At 35.5% G+C, this 21468-nt stretch overlaps 2 protein-coding genes across 3 annotated transcripts; one reads left to right on the plus strand and one right to left on the minus strand.

Moving 5' to 3' along the window:
* The first annotated feature begins 600 nt into the window (after positions 1 to 600).
* vsnl1b (visinin-like 1b) lies at positions 601 to 7686 on the plus strand. Its single transcript, XM_046855459.1, has 4 exons — positions 601 to 1013; positions 3348 to 3512; positions 4236 to 4451; positions 5578 to 7686. The coding sequence occupies exons 2-4, from the start codon at positions 3351 to 3353 to the stop codon at positions 5773 to 5775; spliced, it is 576 nt and encodes a 191-aa protein (XP_046711415.1). The 5' UTR covers positions 601 to 1013; positions 3348 to 3350; the 3' UTR covers positions 5776 to 7686.
* Positions 7687 to 7825: 139 nt separating this feature from the next.
* On the minus strand, positions 7826 to 19869 carry smc6 (structural maintenance of chromosomes 6). Of its 2 annotated transcripts, XM_046855456.1 has the most exons (27): positions 19740 to 19869; positions 19176 to 19316; positions 18955 to 19072; positions 18235 to 18340; positions 18020 to 18156; positions 17867 to 17928; positions 17699 to 17779; positions 17389 to 17490; positions 17190 to 17309; positions 17006 to 17101; positions 16700 to 16846; positions 16506 to 16594; positions 16106 to 16261; positions 15727 to 15905; positions 15233 to 15434; positions 13566 to 13680; positions 13205 to 13368; positions 12689 to 12824; positions 12287 to 12367; positions 12026 to 12196; positions 11781 to 11918; positions 10757 to 10902; positions 10535 to 10660; positions 10291 to 10396; positions 9057 to 9209; positions 8126 to 8223; positions 7826 to 8050 (listed from the first exon to the last, which is right to left on the minus strand). In XM_046855456.1, the coding sequence occupies exons 2-27, from the start codon at positions 19302 to 19304 to the stop codon at positions 7969 to 7971; spliced, it is 3240 nt and encodes a 1079-aa protein (XP_046711412.1). In that variant the 5' UTR covers positions 19305 to 19316; positions 19740 to 19869; the 3' UTR covers positions 7826 to 7968. The 2 variants fall into 2 exon arrangements, with proteins under 2 accessions (XP_046711412.1, XP_046711414.1); XM_046855458.1 differs by lacking the exons at positions 18955 to 19072; positions 19176 to 19316; positions 19740 to 19869 and having other exon boundaries at positions 17867 to 17945.
* Between the last annotated feature and the right edge of the window lie 1599 nt (positions 19870 to 21468).

A 21468-nucleotide genomic window follows, 5' to 3' on the forward strand; every position in this document is an offset into this window, starting at 1 on the left:
TGTATCATACTGTGGCAGAAGGTCAATGGTTTCTAAAATGCTCAGACATGGTGCTAACCTGAAGGGCTGGTTTGAGTATTCAAAAAATTGTTGACCTTTTGAGATATTCACACATAGAATTTACACAAAATGGTGTGAAAAACAAAAGTATAAATAAGTGAAGTTGTTAATTGTTTATAAGGGAAGTCTGAAGAAATTGGCCAGATTGATTTGAGCTGCCAGAAAGGATATAACTCATGTAAAAACTCCTTACAATCAGTATGAACTCAGTATGGATATCACAGTATGGATATCACACCTTGTTTGTAGATGGGCTAGACGAACAGAAAATGAGAATAAGCTCCACTCCTGTCAGACAAGACCAGGAATCTAAAATGATCATGGGCACTGAATCTTTAAAACTGAAAACCAATTGCTTGTAAATACCCTGTAAACTGACGTCACATTGTAGCCATTGATGCATACTTTCCCCCCTTGCAACAGTTTATTCATTAATCATGTATTAGACAGTCAGTGGTACTGTTTTGCTTTCAGTGATTAAGGTCCCATGCAAGTGATGTGCCATGAACTACCATCTGTCTCCTGCGCAAAGCAACCTCCTACCTCGTACCTCAACACAGCATGTATGGCCACATAACGGTTAACGTGGTGTTTGCATTGACTCCTGAGAGAAGGGAACGTTCAGTTTGCGCAAACTCGGAGAACACGCCGAGGCTCGCAGACGCAGCGCAGTATCCGCTCAATTCGTGATGCTCGGTGCGTGGCGCGTGCGTGGCGTCGCGTAGCCCAGCGCAGTGTGTGTGTGTGTGTGTGTGCGTGTGCGTTTGGAGAAGACGGATCTGTCGCCTCGAAATTTAACATCCACAAGCTCTGGGGAAACGGTTTCACTAAAACAAGCCGAATCTGAGGAGTCTGCCATAGGTGCTCAGGCAAAATCTTAAAGGTCCCGGGCGAATCGCGTAGCACCAGTAGCCTGCTCACTTCCACTAAACCCAATCCCAGTTTACTGGAAGGTAAGACGCGCTTGTCTCTATACACGACGTGCAGATGTGAAAATCGATCCGATGGCATTCGATTTGTGTGGAATGTGTGGTTTTTATTCTGGCAAAACGATCAAATTGCTAATGTTTAGTCTTGAACCCTTTTTCTAAGACGCAGTAATGAATGAATGAGTGCATGGCTGTGAATGAGTGAGAATTTTCACATGTAGACTGTGACTGCGGTGCCTGGCCTGTTTTCCGCACAGCATTTATATATATATATATATATATATATATATATATATATATATATATATATATATATATATATATATATATATATGTGTGTGTGTGTGTGTGTGTGTGTGTTTATAATGTGATCGGGATGTTACTTTTTTGGGGGGGTGGGGGGGATTCACTTAAAGCTCAAGACATCAAACACACAAGGTTGCTTCGAGTGTGCACTGCAGATTTGCGTCGGATTCTGTTTGTGCTCGTTTTGCGTTTAATCTCATGCGGTTCCTGAGAAAAGCAGTTCCTCAGACTGAACCAACAGCATCCGAACATTTCGTGATTCTCATCCAGCGCATCTGTGACTGCGTATTTTTCTTGCGGGATGTTGCACATCTCAAACCAATTCGAATACATGTTAAAATGGAAGCTGTGATATATGATGTTCATGTTGACATGCCCACATTTGATCGATGTGTTCTTTCCACACGAGAAGCGCGTAATCTATGCATGGAGCTATGGAGGAATTATAGGCAATACACTGTTACGCCTTGTCAAAAGACGCAAAGACTCAAAAGTGTGCGCTTATTTTAAACAACCCATCTTTTTTTTTCATTTCATCAGCCCAGTCTATGTGTGTGTATGTGGGGTGTTGGATTCAATACATCACTGTGTCTCCTAATGGTTTCTATTCTCAAGGTCATTCACCGAGCGCCTGGAGGCTGAAGGAGCTCTCAGCAGTCTTACATAACAGCCTGAGGGTTTAGTTACCGTTGCAGACCTGATTAGAAAGACCATTTCTGCTTATATCAAATAAACCATTTTTTTGTACATCACCAAAGCTTTGGCTGCTTTTGCTCTGTGTGCGCAATGCTACAGCGCTCCACTTGTTACATAATATTGCGCGCAGGTTAGACAGCAAACAAGCCAAATGAAATGGTGAGGAGGATGAAGACAGGCCCCTTCTATCAGTGCAATCAGTGTGTGTTAATCAGTACAACAGACATATCTATGTGCATTAAGATATTTTATATTTTACGCATAAGCATTTTTCAATTGGAATAGTGTAGCATATATATTATCCTGGTATTATGTTCAGATAGATATTTGTTGTATATGTTTGTTGGGAGTGAAGCTCTCTCTCTCTGTGTGTCTCTGTTTAGTTCTTGTAGGCCCCCAAGAAACTTGTGATACTGAACAAATGTGTGATATTGTGGTATTTATGAACTTGTGGTGGCCATGCGAGCTTGTTTACACGCAAAAAAGTCTGCATAGCAAACAGAAATGTTCTGTAGAAAAATGCAAACATTTATACGATTTACTTTTCACTCATGTTGTTGTCATTGGTGTAATTTGCATTAAAAATAGCTGTATTCCCTTAAATATAAATAATATTTATATAAATGTAAATATGGAGAAAACAGAAAACCACCAAACAAGAATCGGTGAATGGAGCTACTAGTTGATCATCATCATCATTTTTTATTTTCACTATGGTGATATAATCAGATATTTTCAATACACCTCCAATTTTCTTTGGATGGTTAATAGTCTTAAATTGCCATAAAAAATAAATGAAAATTGAACTCAACTTCCATTCAGAAAAAGAGCTACCATTTACAGATGTGACAGTATGTCATTCAATCTGTGAATTTCAATGTGCTTGCATAATCTAATGTGTAAATAATGTCTGAAGCATAAATAGAGTATAATCACATCTGGTACTGATTAATTATGAAATGTGCATCTGGTCAGTAGGCCTATTTAAGTTATAACACCAATCACTTTGTTTTTAGTCCACTAATTTGCCACCAGGACATCGTGTTACATAGTTATAATTCATTTATAATTGACGAATAAAATATTTAGTACTATGCCACTTCTTTTTTAAACTCATATAGGGGTCCTGTAAGCAGCCAGTTTGGGTTTGAGTCAAATAATCCTTTACAGCCCCACGTACTTATGAGGTTAACTGTTGCTTCATCCCAATAAAGTCTTCTCTTTTTGAAATGCCTTGTTTTGAGGGTGTAACATTAGGAACTTGTAACATCATGTTACATCATTTATTATAAGACCTTTTATTGTAATTCACGAACAGGTATAAATGTATCATCATTCTGCTCTTTTTCCACAAAGATCATGGGGAAACAGAACAGTAAGTTAACCCCTGAGGTGATGGAGGACCTGGTGAAAAACACAGAATTTAATGAACATGAGCTCAAACAGTGGTACAAAGGTTTCCTGAAAGATTGCCCCAGCGGCAAACTGAACCTGGATGAATTCCAGCAATTGTATGTTAAGGTGAGTAAATTTTAATGGTCTTTCATTAAATTGCAATATATCTTACATAATGGGCTTGTCTATCAATCACCACAATGCAATTAAATATGTTCACTCAGCAAGAAACCAACCAGCTGTAAAAACTAGAACAACATCACAATGTATTTCACAATATATATATATAATTTACCTGAATCATACAGTTCATTACACTCATCTGGGTTTGTAAATGGAACATTCTATGATGCTGTCCTTTTTTTTTTAATTTCCTACAATAATGCGAGGGAGACAAGCTTCCAGAGAGATTACTTCTGCATTGACTCTGTGTCATTTTTCAGGATTTTATTTGCTTTGACAATTATTTAAGTGTCCTGGTTCGACTGTGTTTTTGACTTTTCTCTGCAATGTTTAGCAATGCGTGTGTAAATCAACTCTTGTTCGAGAGCCTTCTGTTCTCCACATGCACACCCAAAAGCCATATATTTGATATCTACTAAACCAATTACTTACTGTATTTGATGCTCTCAAGATGATATGCCTATGTGTACACCTTAGTGTATCTAAAATATTTAATGTATTTAACAGGGCAATACTCCCAATGTTTTATTTTGATTGTCAGTGCTTTCTTGAAGTGTCAGCACTACATTGTTTTTTTATGATATTGGAACATATTGAATATGTATTAGGGAACATTATTGACTTAACACCTTATGACAAAAATAATTGAGCTTGTTTTTTTCACAGTTCTTTCCTTATGGTGATGCATCAAAGTTTGCTCAGCATGCCTTCAGAACCTTTGATAAGAATGGGGATGGTACTATTGACTTCAGAGAGTTTATTTGTGCCCTGTCCATCACATCACGAGGAAGCTTTGAGCAGAAGCTTAACTGGGCCTTCAACATGTATGACCTAGATGGAGATGGCAAAATCACTCGAGTGGAAATGCTGGAAATTATAGAGGTATTTAGACATTCTACTATTCTGTTTATTAGTTTTAATATTATAATACATTTACAGAATTTCACAGATAAGCTTATACAGAATAATTAAAGGACAACCCTCGTACCCAAGGTAGTCCATCAATTGAACATGCAACTTGATGGGATATAAGACTGTTGTGTTTCTTCTTTAATTGGGCTTTTTATCAGAACCATGTATATACAAGTTAAAAGTCATGTTGGTTTAAATAATTTTAGTGTAAAATACATTGTTGAACCATTTCAAATCTGATTCTTATCAGACAGGTGCATTTTCCGTTGCAGTCAGTTGCAGTGAATGTGCATCTTACTGCTTCATTATGAGAACCTGCTTTTGGCAGGCATACAGATCAAAGGCAGTTTAACAGAAGCAAACTTTTGTTTAAAAAAATATGGAAAAAGGTAATTATGAAATAAGAAATAAGTGTCACAAAAGGAACCTTGAGAATGTCGAATAAGCACAACTGGCCTTGTAAGTCAGAGATAAATGTGAGGGCTCTGTTTATTGTTTATTCATTTAACAGATTTGTTGCGTAAAGCAGAATCTAATTTCAAAGCTGTAGCTTTAAAAGGCACTTATCTTGAAATATGATCTGGAATATTTGATATAAAAACCAAACTTGAGATGAAACATTGCTTATTTGTGTGATCAGTGTTTCCCAATCCAGCTTTTTGTGTTGAAGTTAGGTTATAAACATGCAACAAATGTCCAGGAGCCAATTTATTTGAATATCAGAATATTTCTAACACTAGAAACATAGAAAAAAGTAATTATAGAACCGTCAGTTCTTCTGACTTTATACTGTAGAATCCTTTCACTAATGCATTGAAGCTCACCTCGATATACGTAAAACAGGCAGATACACTGTGCAAGAGATTCTCAGCAAAACTATATGGATATTAGAAATTAGAAATAAATGTGCTCAAAAGTACTTATTTAAATTAAATTAAAGAAGACTGCCAAAAGAAAAGAAAATAAAGCTGGCTGTGGTTCAAGTAAGGTCAAGCATTTTAGAGAATAAGGATTACTAAATAAATTAATTGAGTGGAGTGCAAAGAGAAAGGTTGCGGTTTGGGATATAACGTGTGTTCCTTTTTTTTTTTTAAAGGCTATTTACAAAATGGTTGGCACTGTAATCATGATGAAGATGAATGAAGACGGCCTGACACCAGAGCAGAGGGTGGATAGAATCTTTAGCAAGATGGATAAGAACAACGATGACCAAATCAGTCTCGATGAGTTTAAGGAAGCAGCGAAGAGTGATCCATCTATTGTACTGCTTTTGCAGTGTGACATGCAAAAGTGAGGGGATGGGAGTCAGCATGCTCTGGACTGAATATGTTGAAAAGTTTTATTCGTGTTCAGTCAATTTCCACAAGATTATGATGACGTATATATGGACTATTCTGACGAACCTGCTTCTTGTGGTTGAAAAATCTAGTATGCATGAGAATGTCAAATGCTAAGAGTTACAAATCTTAATTTAATTTCAAATTTGCAACTATGTACGGTGTGCAAAATAAATGAGCCATTTTCATTCTTCCATCGTTAGTCAGTGAAGTGCTCCACAGTAGGCATCACATTTCTAGCTACAATTGCTTACAGATCGTTATTACCACCATTGTTACTGTATTTCCTACAGTGGTTCAGGCAGTAAAAAGCAAATGTCACACTAAATGTTTCAAGTTCTATCAAAACAGTATGATCTTAAAAATCAAGGAGGGTAAAGGGGTTAAATGAGCCTCCCAAATGTGCTTGTACCTGATTATAAATGTAAGTTATTTGCATGCATGTACTAAGTGTAAAGTTCAATCTTGATCTCTTCTTTTTGGCAACCTCGACAAAAAATATAAGGAGGCCTTATAAATGATAACTTCAACAATACTAATGATGTGCGAGATTTCCATGTGTGATTCATCAGCCCATTAGATATCTTCCCTTGGATGCATGTTTCTCCCAAAAAAAACTACAGTGTGTATTTGTATAAGCTATCTGTAAGGGCAATGATATATTGTGCATCTTGTCTTGGACCAATTTAACTTTTATGTGTGAAGACTCTAGTAGCTGTAAACTCATATAAACAGAGTTGACATTTCATCAGCTACACCTTCCTAGTGCCTAATAAACTGCCAACTCAGTATATATCGTTTTTATCGTACACAGCAAGTTGGCACTGTATTAGGTACTATTTGATGTATCCAATAAATCAACAACTCTGTCTTAAACAGATATGTAAAACTGGAAGATAAATGACAACTGCCCAACCATGTCACATATATTGCCTTTTATTTACACATTAATCATGTCAGTGTGTACCTGTATGAATGCAAGTGATTCAATTTGAAGTCAGTTGTCCCACGTAACAAGTACTTTCTATGGAGGACTGTATTAATGCTTATCCTCCACATAATAAAGAAGCAATCAAACAACAAATGTGCTTGGTAAAAAAAAAAAACTCACTCGAAATTTAGTTTTTTCAACTTTCTTTTTTTTTTTTGTAAAATATTTCTACACTGTTGACATTTAAATTAACACTGTTTATGCAGTAATACTGCATCTTTTAAAGGAAAAGTCTGATTTTGCTAATAATTTGAGCCACAACTTAATTTAATCACCTGAAACAAACATATTGCTACTCACGCACACTAAATAAATGACAACTGCAAGATACCCTGCTTAGAAGAACATGCTTTTAATGTTAACAAGGCTATAAAGAACCTGGGTTGCAATATTGCTTATGATGCATGTCATAAAAAAATAAATGGTCGAATCTCATACCAAAAAGATCACCTTTTAGAACCCTAAAATTAGGAATGTACTATCCCACTGATTACAGTAATATCTATTCGATATTTTTGCATAACTGGAAAATGTGATGTTACTGTTTTCTTGCTTTACACAAAAAAGAAAGCATCAAGCCACTGCATGTCGTCTAAGGCTCAGGATTCTAGCCGTGCTCCTTTAGGAAATAATAATAAAGTAACTAAAAAGAATAATGATAATGTGTTTGTAAATCCCCAAATTACAGGTGTATATCTTTTCCATGTAAATATCTGTACCTAAGATGAAAATGATTAATGATCAAATTGAAATTTGATTGTGCAGTATGTTGTTTGTGTTTTATTTGTGGCATGTCTTAAACACAATATGTAATGGTTGCACTGACAACATCGTGATTCCAATCAATAAAATGTCTATGGGCTGTTTTCACAACAAAGTTTGTGCTTACGTTGTATATTTATAAAAACACATTACAAGTGCAAAAATTCCTTCAACCGAAGTGTACTGTAACTTTGGTTACTCTCCCTTTTTTCCCCCCCTTCATCAGGGAACATAAAAACAGACGATAGAAAAACTGGTTTAGTTATGTTTTATGACATTTGTTTTTTAGCTTTTAACAAAGCTTTTCTGTAAAATGGCTGAAGTACATAAAAACGTATAAATAAAATACAATACAAAAACATTTAAAATGTATAAAGTATAAAGTGCATTCTCAATTCTACACCAAATCAGCCGCCTCTGTTTCTCTCTCTGGATCTTGCAGCTGATGGATTTTAATATGAGAACTCTGAGGCAGGTGGCTGTAGGAAAAAAAATTTTAGTTTCATGGATTTTTTGCATTATATGAAAACACTGAGGTGCCTGTAGTTCTCTACCTGGTGGTCAGTGGTGTGATGAAGATAAACTGCCGCAGATGCTGACGCTCGGATAGCTCAAGAAGCAAGTCCAGTGAGATCCGACGGTTGTGCATGTCCTGCATCATCATCAACCATTGGAAGTAAAATGTAAAAAAAAATTAGAAGAAAAAAGTCTTACATTTATAAGTATACCCAAATGTTCTACTGTTGCCATGTGCTAAATACGGGTTAGAGTTTCCTTATAATCAAACAGTGCTTTTCTGAGTTAGTGTATTTAATGTACAGAATTCTTCACAAACTGATGAACAGGTGGATACGGAATGGGCTTTGTTCAGGCTCTCGTACAAATATATGAACAATTTTACTGCATAATGGTAACTCAGCCTTGAAAAATATTTTTGTCAGGACTTTTTCTGCTTTCTATTTGATTAACTTTACACATATAAGTGATTGGCCACAGTGGCCAACTCGAAACGAAATGGGAGTCCATGCATTTAGAATCACTAGGAACGGTGTTTATCTTCATAGTGTTTAAAGTATATAATGAAAGCAATGAGTTACATCTCATGATAAACACCTTGCGATATTTCTGGCACCAGTTTTGCAGAGATCAGACAAAACACAGCACTAGTTAGCAAAATATCTTTGGATAATATATTCATAGATGTCGCTGAAAACTTCCTAGAAGTCTACATGAATTTATCCAAAGAAATAGAGAGGGAGATATGTTGCTTATAGGACCTATAGTTTATTAGCTATTCAGATCAGCATAGGATAAATGACAGTCTTCATTCAGTCGATTAGCTCATTTTGTTTGCCTAGTAGTAAATAAGATTTATTTTATTAAAAGACATGCAAACTTCACACATACAAATATATCAGCCAATGAACAATAGAATTAAAACAAGTATGAACATGTGCACCAAAACAAAAACAAAATTTGACATACCATGTAGACATCAAACTCATCCAGGCATCTAAAGGGAGATTCTGTGATCTCCCAAAGGGACAGAATGAAGCAAACTGTGGAGAAGGAGCGCTCACCACCAGACAGAGAACGCATGTCATTCACATTGTCATTCTCACGACCTGGTGGTTTCACCTTTAATAGACAAGTGAAATGAAAAAAAAACGTGGTCACACGTAACATGCTATAGCAACTATATCGGAGCAACTGTTTGATAAGAATATAAAATTTTTATATGTTTAGTCAAAGGAAATATCTATACCATTGTATTACATCGTTTGTTGCATATAAACAAAAGGAACATGCATGTGTCCTCAACGAAGATTAAAGAATAGGTATTTTTGAGCTTTTGGCAGGCACTGTATGTATATACATATACACACAAATACACACATTAACATTCCTATACAGAAAAATTATACTGAAATTATATTCCAGTATAATTTCTTAAAAAATTCAGGTTATACAGATTTTTTGCTTCCTGTCTGAAAGGACCACAACACTGGTGTTCACAGGCACATATTCATTGCCTCTAATGGCTTTATTTTGCAAGGGATCCTTATTACACATATAGATGTGATGCTTTATAACTTTAAATATGGGTGTTAAAGTGTGGGTGTGATTGATGGTCGGTTGAAGGAGTGGAGGCAGGTGGAACTGTCAGGTCACGCATGATGATTCTTACCTGCGTGTTATTATAGCTAGGCTATTTATGTGTTTTTGTCCTTTTACTGAGGCTGTGTGAGCCAAAGAGTGATCTGACAGTTGACAGAGCTGACACAAACACAACACACTGACCTCAAACCTGAACATAGCACACATCACACACACACACACACACACACACACGCACACGCACACACATGCACAAGTTCTACAATGGAAAAAACATTATGTGCACACATATACTGTGCATAAGCTCTATAGGTTGATGGCCTTACTTAAACATTATCCCACATGCTTTACATTGTGTGCACACAAAACTTATATTTTACTTATAATATAAACTTATTATATTCAGGGCCTTGTGCCATTTTAATTAGCCAATCATTGGCATCCTAATAATAAATTTGAGTATCTATTTGATCTCTTTACTGCCTACTTTTTTATTTAATTTTATATATACTACATCTGGTCATCATCATCGTAGAAGAATGCAGAAAGAATGACACTCTAGTTGGGAATTGAATGGTAAAATTAAAAATAAAAAAAATACCGAAATGGAAAGTGTTTCATTGTTGTGATCAAACATCATGGACCCACAGCAGTGCAGCTTTATGAGGAAATTGTTGAAGTATAACTTGCATCTCACTGAGAGGGATCTGTCAGAACACAGCAGAGACATTTTATACATTTTATATATATTCAATGATTGATTCTAAACTTAACATTTTTATGGTAATATTTCATATATTTATTAGTTATTTAGTGTTCTCATCACACAGTAAAGCTCACATTACCTTCTCAGGGTTTTGTATCGAGCCTGCCTGTCAGTCATGATGTTGTCCAGACGATCAATAAATTTCTTCAGATCTCTCAACTGACTGGATTTGTTTTTATAATTACTATGAGCCTCAGCATACTCCCTGTCGAGTAACAAAAGCCAAATCACAGAGTTTATTTCCATTAATAATAATAATAAATAAATAACAGTTTAGGTAATATGTAAGAAGGACTCATACCTGATCACTTGCTCCTGATTGCCATGGGTGCTCTCCTGAGAGCTGATTTTCTGGCGCAGACGTATGATCTCTGTGTCAATGCTCTTTGCACTCTGATCTGGCTGTTGTGAAATAGGGCAGATTTTTTTGGCTTTTTCTTCAAAGTCCTAATGAAAAGGAGAGAAAATGTGATAGATCCATGAAGAAGACTTTTTACAACACATTGATAATGTAGTCTGTATTAACAGTATATCCCAGTCAAATCTGACTTTTTTTTTTTTTTTTGCAGAAAACAATCTCTTTTGCAACTACATAAAACTTCAACAGCATATTGTCCAACTATGTTAAATATTATTTATAAAAAAAAAAAAACAAGACCACTATCAATAAAACATGCCTACTCAACAATTCTAGATTATACAGGATTTTTTTTTACATCTTAACAGCAAATTTAGGACTGGAAAGCTATTAATAACATGTACTGTAAATTACCAGCAGTTATCATCAATTACATTAAATCACCATAAGGAAAAAACTGTTCAACAGGAAATATATTTAGACACCTCCGCCTAAGATGCCAACTACACATACCAAGAGAGCTTTATTATATATAAGCTTATGTATAGGCTTACAAACAGATCCGAAACATGAGGCCAAAACAAGATCAGTATTCAGGTAATGGCAAGTCAGAGCGTTTATTCTGCCTAGAAGAAAGAAACAGGAGGGCTTAGCTACACAAAACAAGCAGGTAAAAGTAATAGCACACTAATAAGAGGAAGGAAAACACATTAATAGAGATAAGACATGCACCTAAACAAAATGCACCTAGAAATGTAAACAAAGTAATAATAAAAGAACATGGATGTGAATGTGAAAGCGTTAGAGATTCAGGATAATAATAATTTCTTTTTTACTTTTTGGGACGCATGCTAAAAAGGAAAACTCTATTATACAGTTATAGCCTTATTAAAAATTCCAATTCTAATAGTGTACTTCTACAAACACATTAAAAATCATGAGACAGTATATGATTGCTTGTTAATACCTGTTTTTCCTTTTCTCTGCTGGTGAGGTTCTCTCTCATGGCATTTATATTGTCCTGATGTGCCTGGAGCTTTCCTTCCAAAATCTTGAGGGTCTGCTCAAGTTTATTGCGTTCAGTCTCAGCTCTCCCCTGCTCCTCCTGATCAAAACACAAGCAACTTAAAGATGATGGTCATGAGCGGACCTGCACATTTTGCCATATGCACATTCCATATTTATTGCCATAATTCAATTATTCCCACCAACCTTCAGTTGCTCCGCTTCATCAGAGTGTTGCTCCCTTTTGTTTTCAACATCTTTGTATAGTCGATCAAGGTCTATGATTGCCTTACTATGCTTGTCCAGTTCACTTTTAGCTTCTTTTACATTTTTTTTCTCAAGTTCAATTTTCTGCTCATTTTCCAGACACTCTTCTTCCTATAGATGTTAGAAAAATGGGATAATTTTTAGTCGCTGAGGAGATACCTGTTTTATACAGGTAAACGTTACTGCATACAGAATACATACCAGTAAACTGACATCCTCAGTCTGGGTCTCCTCAACATTCTCAAGCTCAACTATTGATGCTTTAACCTTATTTATATCTTCCTGTGCATGAACAAAACACAAAAAGCGTTGAACACTTAAATCTCCACACAATAGCTGTTCAAGGAGCAATAAAACTGAGAAATTAGACAACTTAGAGAACTTAAGAATCATAGCGTATTTAATCCTAAACAGAAATGTTTGACACTTAAAGATTTTGAGAAATTTTATATTTGTCACCAATACGTATGTTATTCAGTACATGGCAACAGCTTTTTTAAATCTGTCTGAATACCAACTTAATATTCTCCTGAAAAGCAATATTACCTGTGATAGCAAAACTAAAGAACTTTAAAGAACTTACAGTGGTGCTTAAGGAAGTACCTGATTTTTTCTGCATAGTACTTTGGAACTGCGCAGCCTCTCCTCCATGGACTGAATGTCCTGCCTTACAGAGTTTAAGTGAACCTGAAATCTGCATAGCTGTGCCTGATGATTTTCCACCTCTGACTGCACCAGACTGCACATTCAGAAAAGAAAATGCAAACAATGGATTCAATCACACATTTTCATGGACAATATCTCAACTGAGTCATAAAAAAAAGAAAAATACGAAAATATGAACATAAATGTAATATTTTTTATAGAATATCAGAATTTAAACTTTTGAATTAAAATGAGCTATTACATTATATTCTGTTTTTGAGGATGCACCGATAAAATCTAACATGTTAATCAAGATTTAATCATGGAAACTTTAACATATTCACTAGCAGTTTAGCAAAAGAAACTAAAAATAATGGCAGACATTCAAAGCTAAAAATAGTTACATAATTTCAAAAGTAATTACGTAGTTTATTTCTACCAAACAGCGTATCATCTTTTAAGAAAGCTACTTGCCGAATTTCTGCCTCTGGATCCCCGGTGAGGTACTTAGCCACGAATTCTTTGTCGGGGGTGTAATAACGATTGAAATAAACCTGATCACCTTCAGCAGTGAAGGCCTCACGACAATTTTTAGGTGGTTTCTGCATTTGCATGACTCTTCTGGCAACAGCATTCTCCTACATTGAACATTTTATTAGCTCAGATTTAACAAATATAATTTTTAAAGCTTATAGTTTTTGTTATTCTACTAAGAAACCCTAAAAACACCATCCTAATAATTATCTTAATAATAATTAGATTATAACTACATAACGGAATATAAATAACATTAATTCAGAGGCTTGTTGAATATTGCAAATATTAATATACTTACTCTGATGATAAGAATACATTCAATACTCCGCATGTCTATCAAACAATTAGTGATCACCGGATTGTCAATGATCAGAGTGTCCAAAACCGATGGAAACTCTGGGTGGTGTACACCTCTTATAACATAAAAAAACAAGCAGGAATATAAAAAAAATCATTAATTACATTTTCAGAGAGCATGTGAGGAAAAATACTTTCCAGTTGACAACCAAGAACCTGTAGCTACCTCTCAGCAATAGAGCAAGCTAAAAGCTTTAAAATGTTTATAATGTATTGCTTTCTGAAATTATATTTTGGACTTACATGAGGAAATAAACTTAGAAGTGTATCTGTTAATAGCTCATTTTGACATATGTTAAAAATATTGAACAATACAGCATTTAATGTTCCTATACACCAACACGTATACTTTAAAATAATATACAGTCGTGTGAAAAAAGTTCACTCTATTCAATTTTACGATTATATTTATCAGGACATAAAAATAATTATTGGGTCCCTAACAGGTCTTTGAATGAGGTAAATACAACCTCAGATGAACAACACGACATTGACCTGCTGCATAAAATTTTTCTTTACCCAAGCTTTAGCTTTCGAACAGATGACCTCAAATTTGATTCTTGAATTCTTTGGTATACAGAAGAGTTCATGGTCGACTTAATGACTGCAGGTTTCCCAGGTCCTGTGGCTGCAAAAGAAGCTCAAATCATCACCACTCCACAACCATGGTATGGGGCGATTGTGCAGATATGCGGTTTGGTTTTCACCAAACCTGGCACTGTGCACTATGGCTACTTTTATCTTGTCTGTCCAAAGGACATTGTTGAAGAAATGTTGTGTTTGTTCAAATACAACTTTGCAAACCTAAGCCTTGTTGCCTTGTTCTATTCAAAGAGATGAGGTTTTCTTCTGGCAAAACTTAAAAAAAAAAAACAGTATGTTTAACATTAACATGCATTAACAGTGAATGCATTTCACCTGTGAAAAATATTCCTCATTATAGAATGATAGACTTTAAATGGTATGGAAATGGCTGTCTATCCACCTTGGTGATGTGTTAACACACATCTGAATGTTCCATGCCAGCAAACTGCTAAAATTTCTGCTTTTATACAGCTGGTCACAATTGCTGATAATCAATTTATCTTCCTGTTCTTCTTTTTCTTTCAGCTGCTCCCATTAGTGGTCGCCACAGCAGATCATCTGTGTCCATACTCCAACCATAAACCTCCTCCTTGGTCTTCCTCTTTTTCTCCTTCCTGGTGGCTCCATCCTCGGCATTCTTCAACCGATATACCCCATGTCCCTCCTCTGCACATCTCCAATCCATCTCAATCGCACCTCCCTCACCTTGTCTCCAAAACGTCCTACGTGCGTGTTCCCTCTAGTAAACTCGTTTCTAATCTTGTCCATCCTCGTCATTTCCAATGTCATTTTCAGCATCTTCAACTCTGCCACCTGCAGCTCCACATGATTTTTATGTCCTGATTTGTAAAACTATAAGAATTCACTTTCTTTTTCACACGACTGTAACCGCAAGTTTAATATGTTTGGGTTTTCATCAGGTTGAGAGTTGAATGTCTATTATTGTAAAGTTCACATTTCAGGGAATATTTCTTATACATTTTTGATAGTAAACAAAATTTAGATAAGAGGCGAAATACATACCGGCCTTGAATGTTGTAAACATGTTCTGTAAAAGCACACACCACAATCTGGGGTCTGATGCCTCTAGGAAAATGCTGAGACATCAGCCCCTGTAAAACCCTTTCATCCTTGTAATTGTCACAGCAAAATGTTTTCATGAAACTCCGTAAGCAACTTTCCACAGCCACAGCTAAACTTTGATCGCGAAGTCTGATACATGCACCTGGCAAAGGATAAATATAAAAGCAAAAAATTACTTCAGACTTCTCCATTTTTGTTTGAAAGATAAATGGCATAGTCTCATAAACAGACATCTAATGTGTATACGTTTGCATAAGTTTAAATGTAAAAATGTACCTAAACACAAAAAAACAAAATTGTCAAAATAAAACTTTAGCAGCTGTTAGAGTTGCATTTATAATATGAACAGTACTTCAGCTGTTCTGGTACAGACTGTGATGAAATGTAAACATAGCTATACACAACATTTGACTTAATATAAATATACTTGTCACCTATTGGTCCCACAGGTTTCTTAATGAAGCGTCCTTGAGTATGTGCTCTGTCAATTGACCCCAATAAGTCTGGCATATGATCACCAAATAGTCTCATTCTGTTAGATTTGCTGGCTGTGAGCTGGTTCTTTCTCTTCAGTTTGGACTCCAGAGAGACCTGGATGTTTCTTTGCTCCATGCTTAAATAGAAGAAAGAAAATTACATTTGTTTTATCTCTCTCCACACACGATACAGAAACACTTATTTAGGTAAATGCAAAAAATAATAGAATGATTATTGATAATTATTTAAAAGTATTTTAATGCCAGTTGGCATGTGCCATAAGTTATTAAAAAATGTTTTTCCTAAAAGTAAATGCTGATATTGTACCAGTATTACCTTAGTCTGTCATATTCTTCTCTTCCTTTGAAAAGGGACTGCTGTTTCTCCATGATTCCTTGATTAAGGGTTGTAGATTCGTCCTCATATTTTCCCAGCTGACTCTTAAGGGCAGAGATTTTCTTCGTCCGCTGTGTCTGCTCTGCTTCATAATTCCTTCTCCCATTATTGCCCCAAAAAAAAGGAAAATGCTCTTTAATTTACAAATGGCAGAGTGGGAAATTAGTGTGCTGTATTAGCACCTTAGATGTTAGTTAGGTTAGCGATCCACCGCTGACTGTATGACACGTTAAAAGTGTTCATTCGTACCGTTGTCATACAGAGGTAATAATTCTGGAGGGCACTGTAAGATAATAATATTCACATCACTCTGTAATGGCTTTACCCAATGAAACCTCACCTGTTTTTTATTCTATTAATTCTCTCCCGGAGAAGGCCTTGCTCTTTTTCAAATTGTTTTAATTTGTTCTCAGCACGAAAGTACACCATCTAATAAAAAATAAACAGGACCATATAAATCAGATACTAGCAATGCATTTGAGTTATGATTGAACAATGGGTCGTTTAAAAAAATAAATTAGGAGAGCAACTTACTTCCTGGTTCTTCTGGTGTTTACGCTTGACCTTTGCATTTTCTTTCAGCTTACGACTTTCCTCTGCTAAGCTTTCATCCTCCTCCTTCACTTTTCCAAGCTTTTGTTGGATATCGTGCAATTTCTTTTCATTATGAGTGACTTTGCTCTAGAAAACAAAGGGCAAACCTTTCAGTACGTATATTATTTATATACATGAAATTTAGATCATTTACATTTATATATACATAATAGAAACACACATAACACACAGTCTTGAGTTCAGGAGTGCACCAGTTACAGCTTTTCATACTGTTACAGCACATACCCGACAGGCCAGCAGCTTATTCTCATTACGCTCATCCTTCTGTTCTTTATCAATTTGTTCCTTCAGCTGCTGCACTTCTCTCTCCTTTTCTCCTACCTGTTCAAATTAAAATTTAATGGTAATGTCTAATATTTAATTTTACATTGTTTAACATGTATCAAGCAACCAGGGGAAAAAAATGTACCAGAGCCCATGCCATCTTTTTCTTTAAATCCTCCAGAGTCTGCCTCATTTTCTCAAGCGCTGATAGACTTTCATACTTTTCTTTCTTTTGTAGAAACAACTGTTTGAGATCTCGCAAACACTAAAAATCCAAAAAAGAAGTACAGGAATCAGCTGATTTATAATACTAAAGTAATAACAGTCTTAGAAATCACAAGTACCTCCTCCTGCCTTTCCACTTGTTCCCGCGTCAAAGCTTTGGTTTGCTTGATGTGAATGTAGTCTCGCTTCATCTGTTCCAGCAGAGTGGCCTTCATAAAAAACTAAAAAAAAGGAGACAATAATTCTGTAAATAAAAGCCACAAAGTAGTGATTCAAAAAGACTGCATGCAAACTAAACCAGACATCTTTTTAAACTATAAACACTATAATTTTAAAACTATAACTAAGACATGTCAAATAATGGATTCAACTTTACTTTATTTCAAGGTCAATTCTACTTTGCCAGTAGGTCGTTTTCTAAATAATTACTTTGTACTTATCTGCTTCACTCTTTGAATGGAGGAATTGTTTACTCATTTCCTGATTCAAGATTGAGACTGGATTGTCAACCTGTAACAAGTAAAATCACAAACTGAAAGCTCAATATGCTACAAGTGGGATAAAAATATGTAACTCATTAAAGAAATAAAAAAATACCTGTATGTTGAAATGGTCCAATATTGCTGTTAATTCTTCCTTTTTAGCAGACACGATATATCCTGAAGACAGAGAAATACTGAGCTTGATTTTTAATTAAACAAAAAAGCATATTGGTCAGCAAAATATATATATATATTTTTTTTCTTTTACCAGATTTGTTCTTGATTTTGCATGCCCTGCAACCATCGCTGCTGATCTTTTGCTCAATGGAGATGCAATCCCCATAAACATCACCTTTATAAGCATCGCTTCCTCTGTTTTTTAATTTTACCGTGACTTCTGCAGAGCTGGATTTGAAATGACAGAAAAGCATAAAAACCTATGTTTAACTTATGACATATGTTTAAAAAAAAAAAAAGACCCACCTTTCTCCATATTTTACAAAACTCTTCAGAGAGGCTCCTCTGTTGGTTGTAGTTGCTTTACCACCCAGGCCAACAATGAGAGCAGTGAGAATAGCACTCTTCCCACCTAAAAGTGACAATAAATGATGACAAATAACATCACATAGATGCTAAAAGTGTCAGTATTAGTATTAGTCAGTAATCAGTAGTGCTGTTCGCCACCACTTTTAAACATTATATATTTGGCCAGAGGTTTGTGGGCACCTGACCATCTACCAGATCTCCTTTTTAATGTGATTGTAGATTTGCCTATTTACACACAACAGCATTAGTGAAATGAAGATAGTCTGCATTCATCATAAAGGTGTTTAGTGGAATTGAAGTTAGGGCTCTTTGCAAGTTCTTTCACACCAAACGTGGCTAACCACGTGTTTATCAACCTTGCTTTGTGCAAAGAAACATTGTCATGGAAGGACATGTTTGGTTTTGACCTGTTCAGTCCACTCAAGAGAAATCTAAAAGCTACAGCATACAGAATTAATCTAGATAACTGGGTGTGACTATGATTATGGATAGAATTTGGAGAAGATATATAGGTGATGATCAGGTGTCTATACCTCCATACCTTTGGCCATATAGTGTATCTGTTAAGACATTTGGTCGGCTCGGCTTTGTTATTGAACCATTAATTCAGCGTGATGCTAATGAATTGAAATAGTGTATATAAAGCCTTGTCCTTACTTCCATTATTTCCAACAATAAAATTAACATTTGGTCCAAACTGAAAAGGGCCCAGCAAATTATGACTCATAAAGTTCTTCAAAGTGATGCTCTCAATAACACCAATATCCCCAGCACTCTGAAACAAACAGACAGACAAACAAAAGCCATAAAATCAGCTCAAAGAAGAGTGGAGTCAGTTGTGTCAGTCTTTGACAGAGATAATGACTCGGATGACAGACCGAGGTGGAGAAATGGTGCTCCTGATAGAAGCCTGATTCATCATCTACTTCTTCATCCTCTTGGCCCTCTGTCCTGCGGACTTTTGCAGGCTTTTCAGCATGCAGGACATTAGTCTTTCTTTTATTCATCGTAAAAACATTCTAAAAGAAACAAATACAGGAAAAGAAAATCGCGAGTAATGGTGAGAAGAAGCTATATGTAATGTGCGTTGTTTTAGGTTGAGCTGAAGTTTCAGCCATAACACAAGTGACATTTCAAGTCTGAACTTTTCCGTTTTGGAAATAGTCATTCATTTCATTAGAACATCTCGGTATATGTTTTGTTTAAATTACTTAAAAACAAATTATGATTATGATTCAAAACGAAACTTATTCAAAAACTAATGGCGCCAAATAACATCAGTACTGTCATGGCTGAAACCGAAACATGCCTCATCTGCAGAATTCCGCTGCACTGACTTCACTTACGACGGGTATGAAACCCCCTCATGCTGGATACTGTAGTTCTGTATAATAATTACTGTTAAATCATATTCGCTTCTGTAAATATTTAAATGGACTTACTCCTCTTCCCTGCACCTGCAAGCGAACGATTCTTCACATCACTCTGTCGTTTCCGGTTTAGAAACGGCAACAATGGGCGTGGCTACTGCAGTAGCATCACCAACAGTATGTTCCAACTGTGTGTTTATCACACTGATGGTCTTCCACTTGCTTCAGTTTGTGTGTGTGTACATTAGGAGTGGAAAAACGACGATTTTTAAAGCAATTAAACTTTCCTCAGAAATTAATCGGTGGAAAAAAACCTACGTTACTAAAAACCTTTCAACACAGTGAGCGCTAGTGACATCTGGTGGTCAAATCGATTAAAGTGCAGCTAGTAGTGAACTCTGCAGCAGAATTTTGGGGTTAAAGAGAACACAATCCCCTGACACTTTTATTTTATTTTATTTTTATTCAACAATAAATCACCTAGTAGCATTACGTGATTTTGTATTTGCTAATGAAGAAAAATCTGTAAATAACAAACTAGCTGTAACTAACTAATTCAGTAACACAACATGGTACCTTTTGTCTAAGCTGATAGCCTGTAATGGTAAGAGGGTTTATTGTCATTTCATCCATATACTGTAATGTGCTGTACCATTTAAAAATATATACCCTTAACATATATACCAATTCCGTTGTTCATTGTCCGTATGTTGTTGTTAATGTTCAACATCATTAATATGAAATCCAAGATACACACTCACACTCACACACACACACACACACACACACACACACACACACGGATTGCAATGCATCAGTACAGACAGCGGGTATTGTGGATAATGTAGACCCTGTAGCCAAAGTATAAATAAACCAGCATATCAAATGTTAACATGTTAAGATAACTTTAATCAAACAGACAATTTAAAATCTAATTATAAAATAAATCCCAAATGGCATTAAAATTGCATGCTTATCATGAACATTAATTTACAAGATGTTTAGGTTTGATAAAAAAAAAAATAATAACAATCCATCATACAGAATTCCACAAACAGGACCAGGCCTTTTATGGAAAAAAAAGATATTTTAGATCACAGAAACTAAAAAAATCTGACACACTCCTTTATAGGATAGATTGTCCCAACATGTGTTGGGACAACATGTTTGAGAACATTCTGAATATCCTGCACACCCACACTTGATGACACAGTTGATAAACAAACTGAAAGCCACACATTGTATGCATTTTCTCAAAAACACATCATATGCGTCATGTAATGTAAGATGTGGGTCAGTTGTTACAGAGCACAAACTCAATGTCTGCATCATTGACTGATGCAGCTGCTTAAAGAACTGATCCCAGACAAGACTAGTGATTACTGGAAGAGAAGAGAAGAGAAGAGAAGAGAAGAGAAGAGAAGAGAAGAGAAGAGAAGAGAAGGAAAACCACTGAAAAGTAGTGCATCAAATTTTATGCTTTATTCATAAAAAAATAAAATAAAAAATCAAGGGGGGAAAAAATAAATGAAATAATCACATGAGGTCATTAACAATGTCAAATTCACACACACTCAACCGACATTTTGCCTATACCAACAGAATTACCTATTTAATTATACAACAAAATTATGATTCTTTAACCAAATATTACAGAAATATTGTTACATTACTGTCATTAAGCTTGATTTTTATCTTGGTAAAGGTATCTATGTAAGCAAAGCAACTATTTACAAAACACAATAAACATTTAAGACATACATGCCAGTGTGGCACTCGATAAGTTTCTTTAAAATATTGA

This window comes from Silurus meridionalis, chromosome 8 (assembly GCF_014805685.1).
Source record: "Silurus meridionalis isolate SWU-2019-XX chromosome 8, ASM1480568v1, whole genome shotgun sequence".
Classification (NCBI taxonomy): Eukaryota; Metazoa; Chordata; class Actinopteri; order Siluriformes; family Siluridae; genus Silurus; species Silurus meridionalis.

Bases quoted from the DNA above. Each gene is read 5' to 3' on its own strand.
- vsnl1b (XM_046855459.1), top strand. From the start codon at position 3,351: ATGGGGAAACAGAACAGTAAGTTAACCCCTGAGGTGATGGAGGACCTG. The intron at 3,513-4,235 runs GTGAGTAAATTT...TTTTTTTCACAG, and splicing joins TCCAGCAATTGTATGTTAAG to TTCTTTCCTTATGGTGATGC. The intron at 4,452-5,577 runs GTATTTAGACAT...TTTTTTTTAAAG, and splicing joins AAATGCTGGAAATTATAGAG to GCTATTTACAAAATGGTTGG.
- smc6 (XM_046855456.1), bottom strand. From the start codon at position 19,304: ATGAATAAAAGAAAGACTAATGTCCTGCATGCTGAAAAGCCTGCAAAA. The intron at 18,157-18,234 runs GTGGGTCTTTTT...TTTCAAATCCAG, and splicing joins TTTGTAAAATATGGAGAAAG to CTCTGCAGAAGTCACGGTAA. The intron at 16,262-16,505 runs GTGAGGTTTCAT...TAATGGGAGAAG, and splicing joins ATTAATAGAATAAAAAACAG to GAATTATGAAGCAGAGCAGA.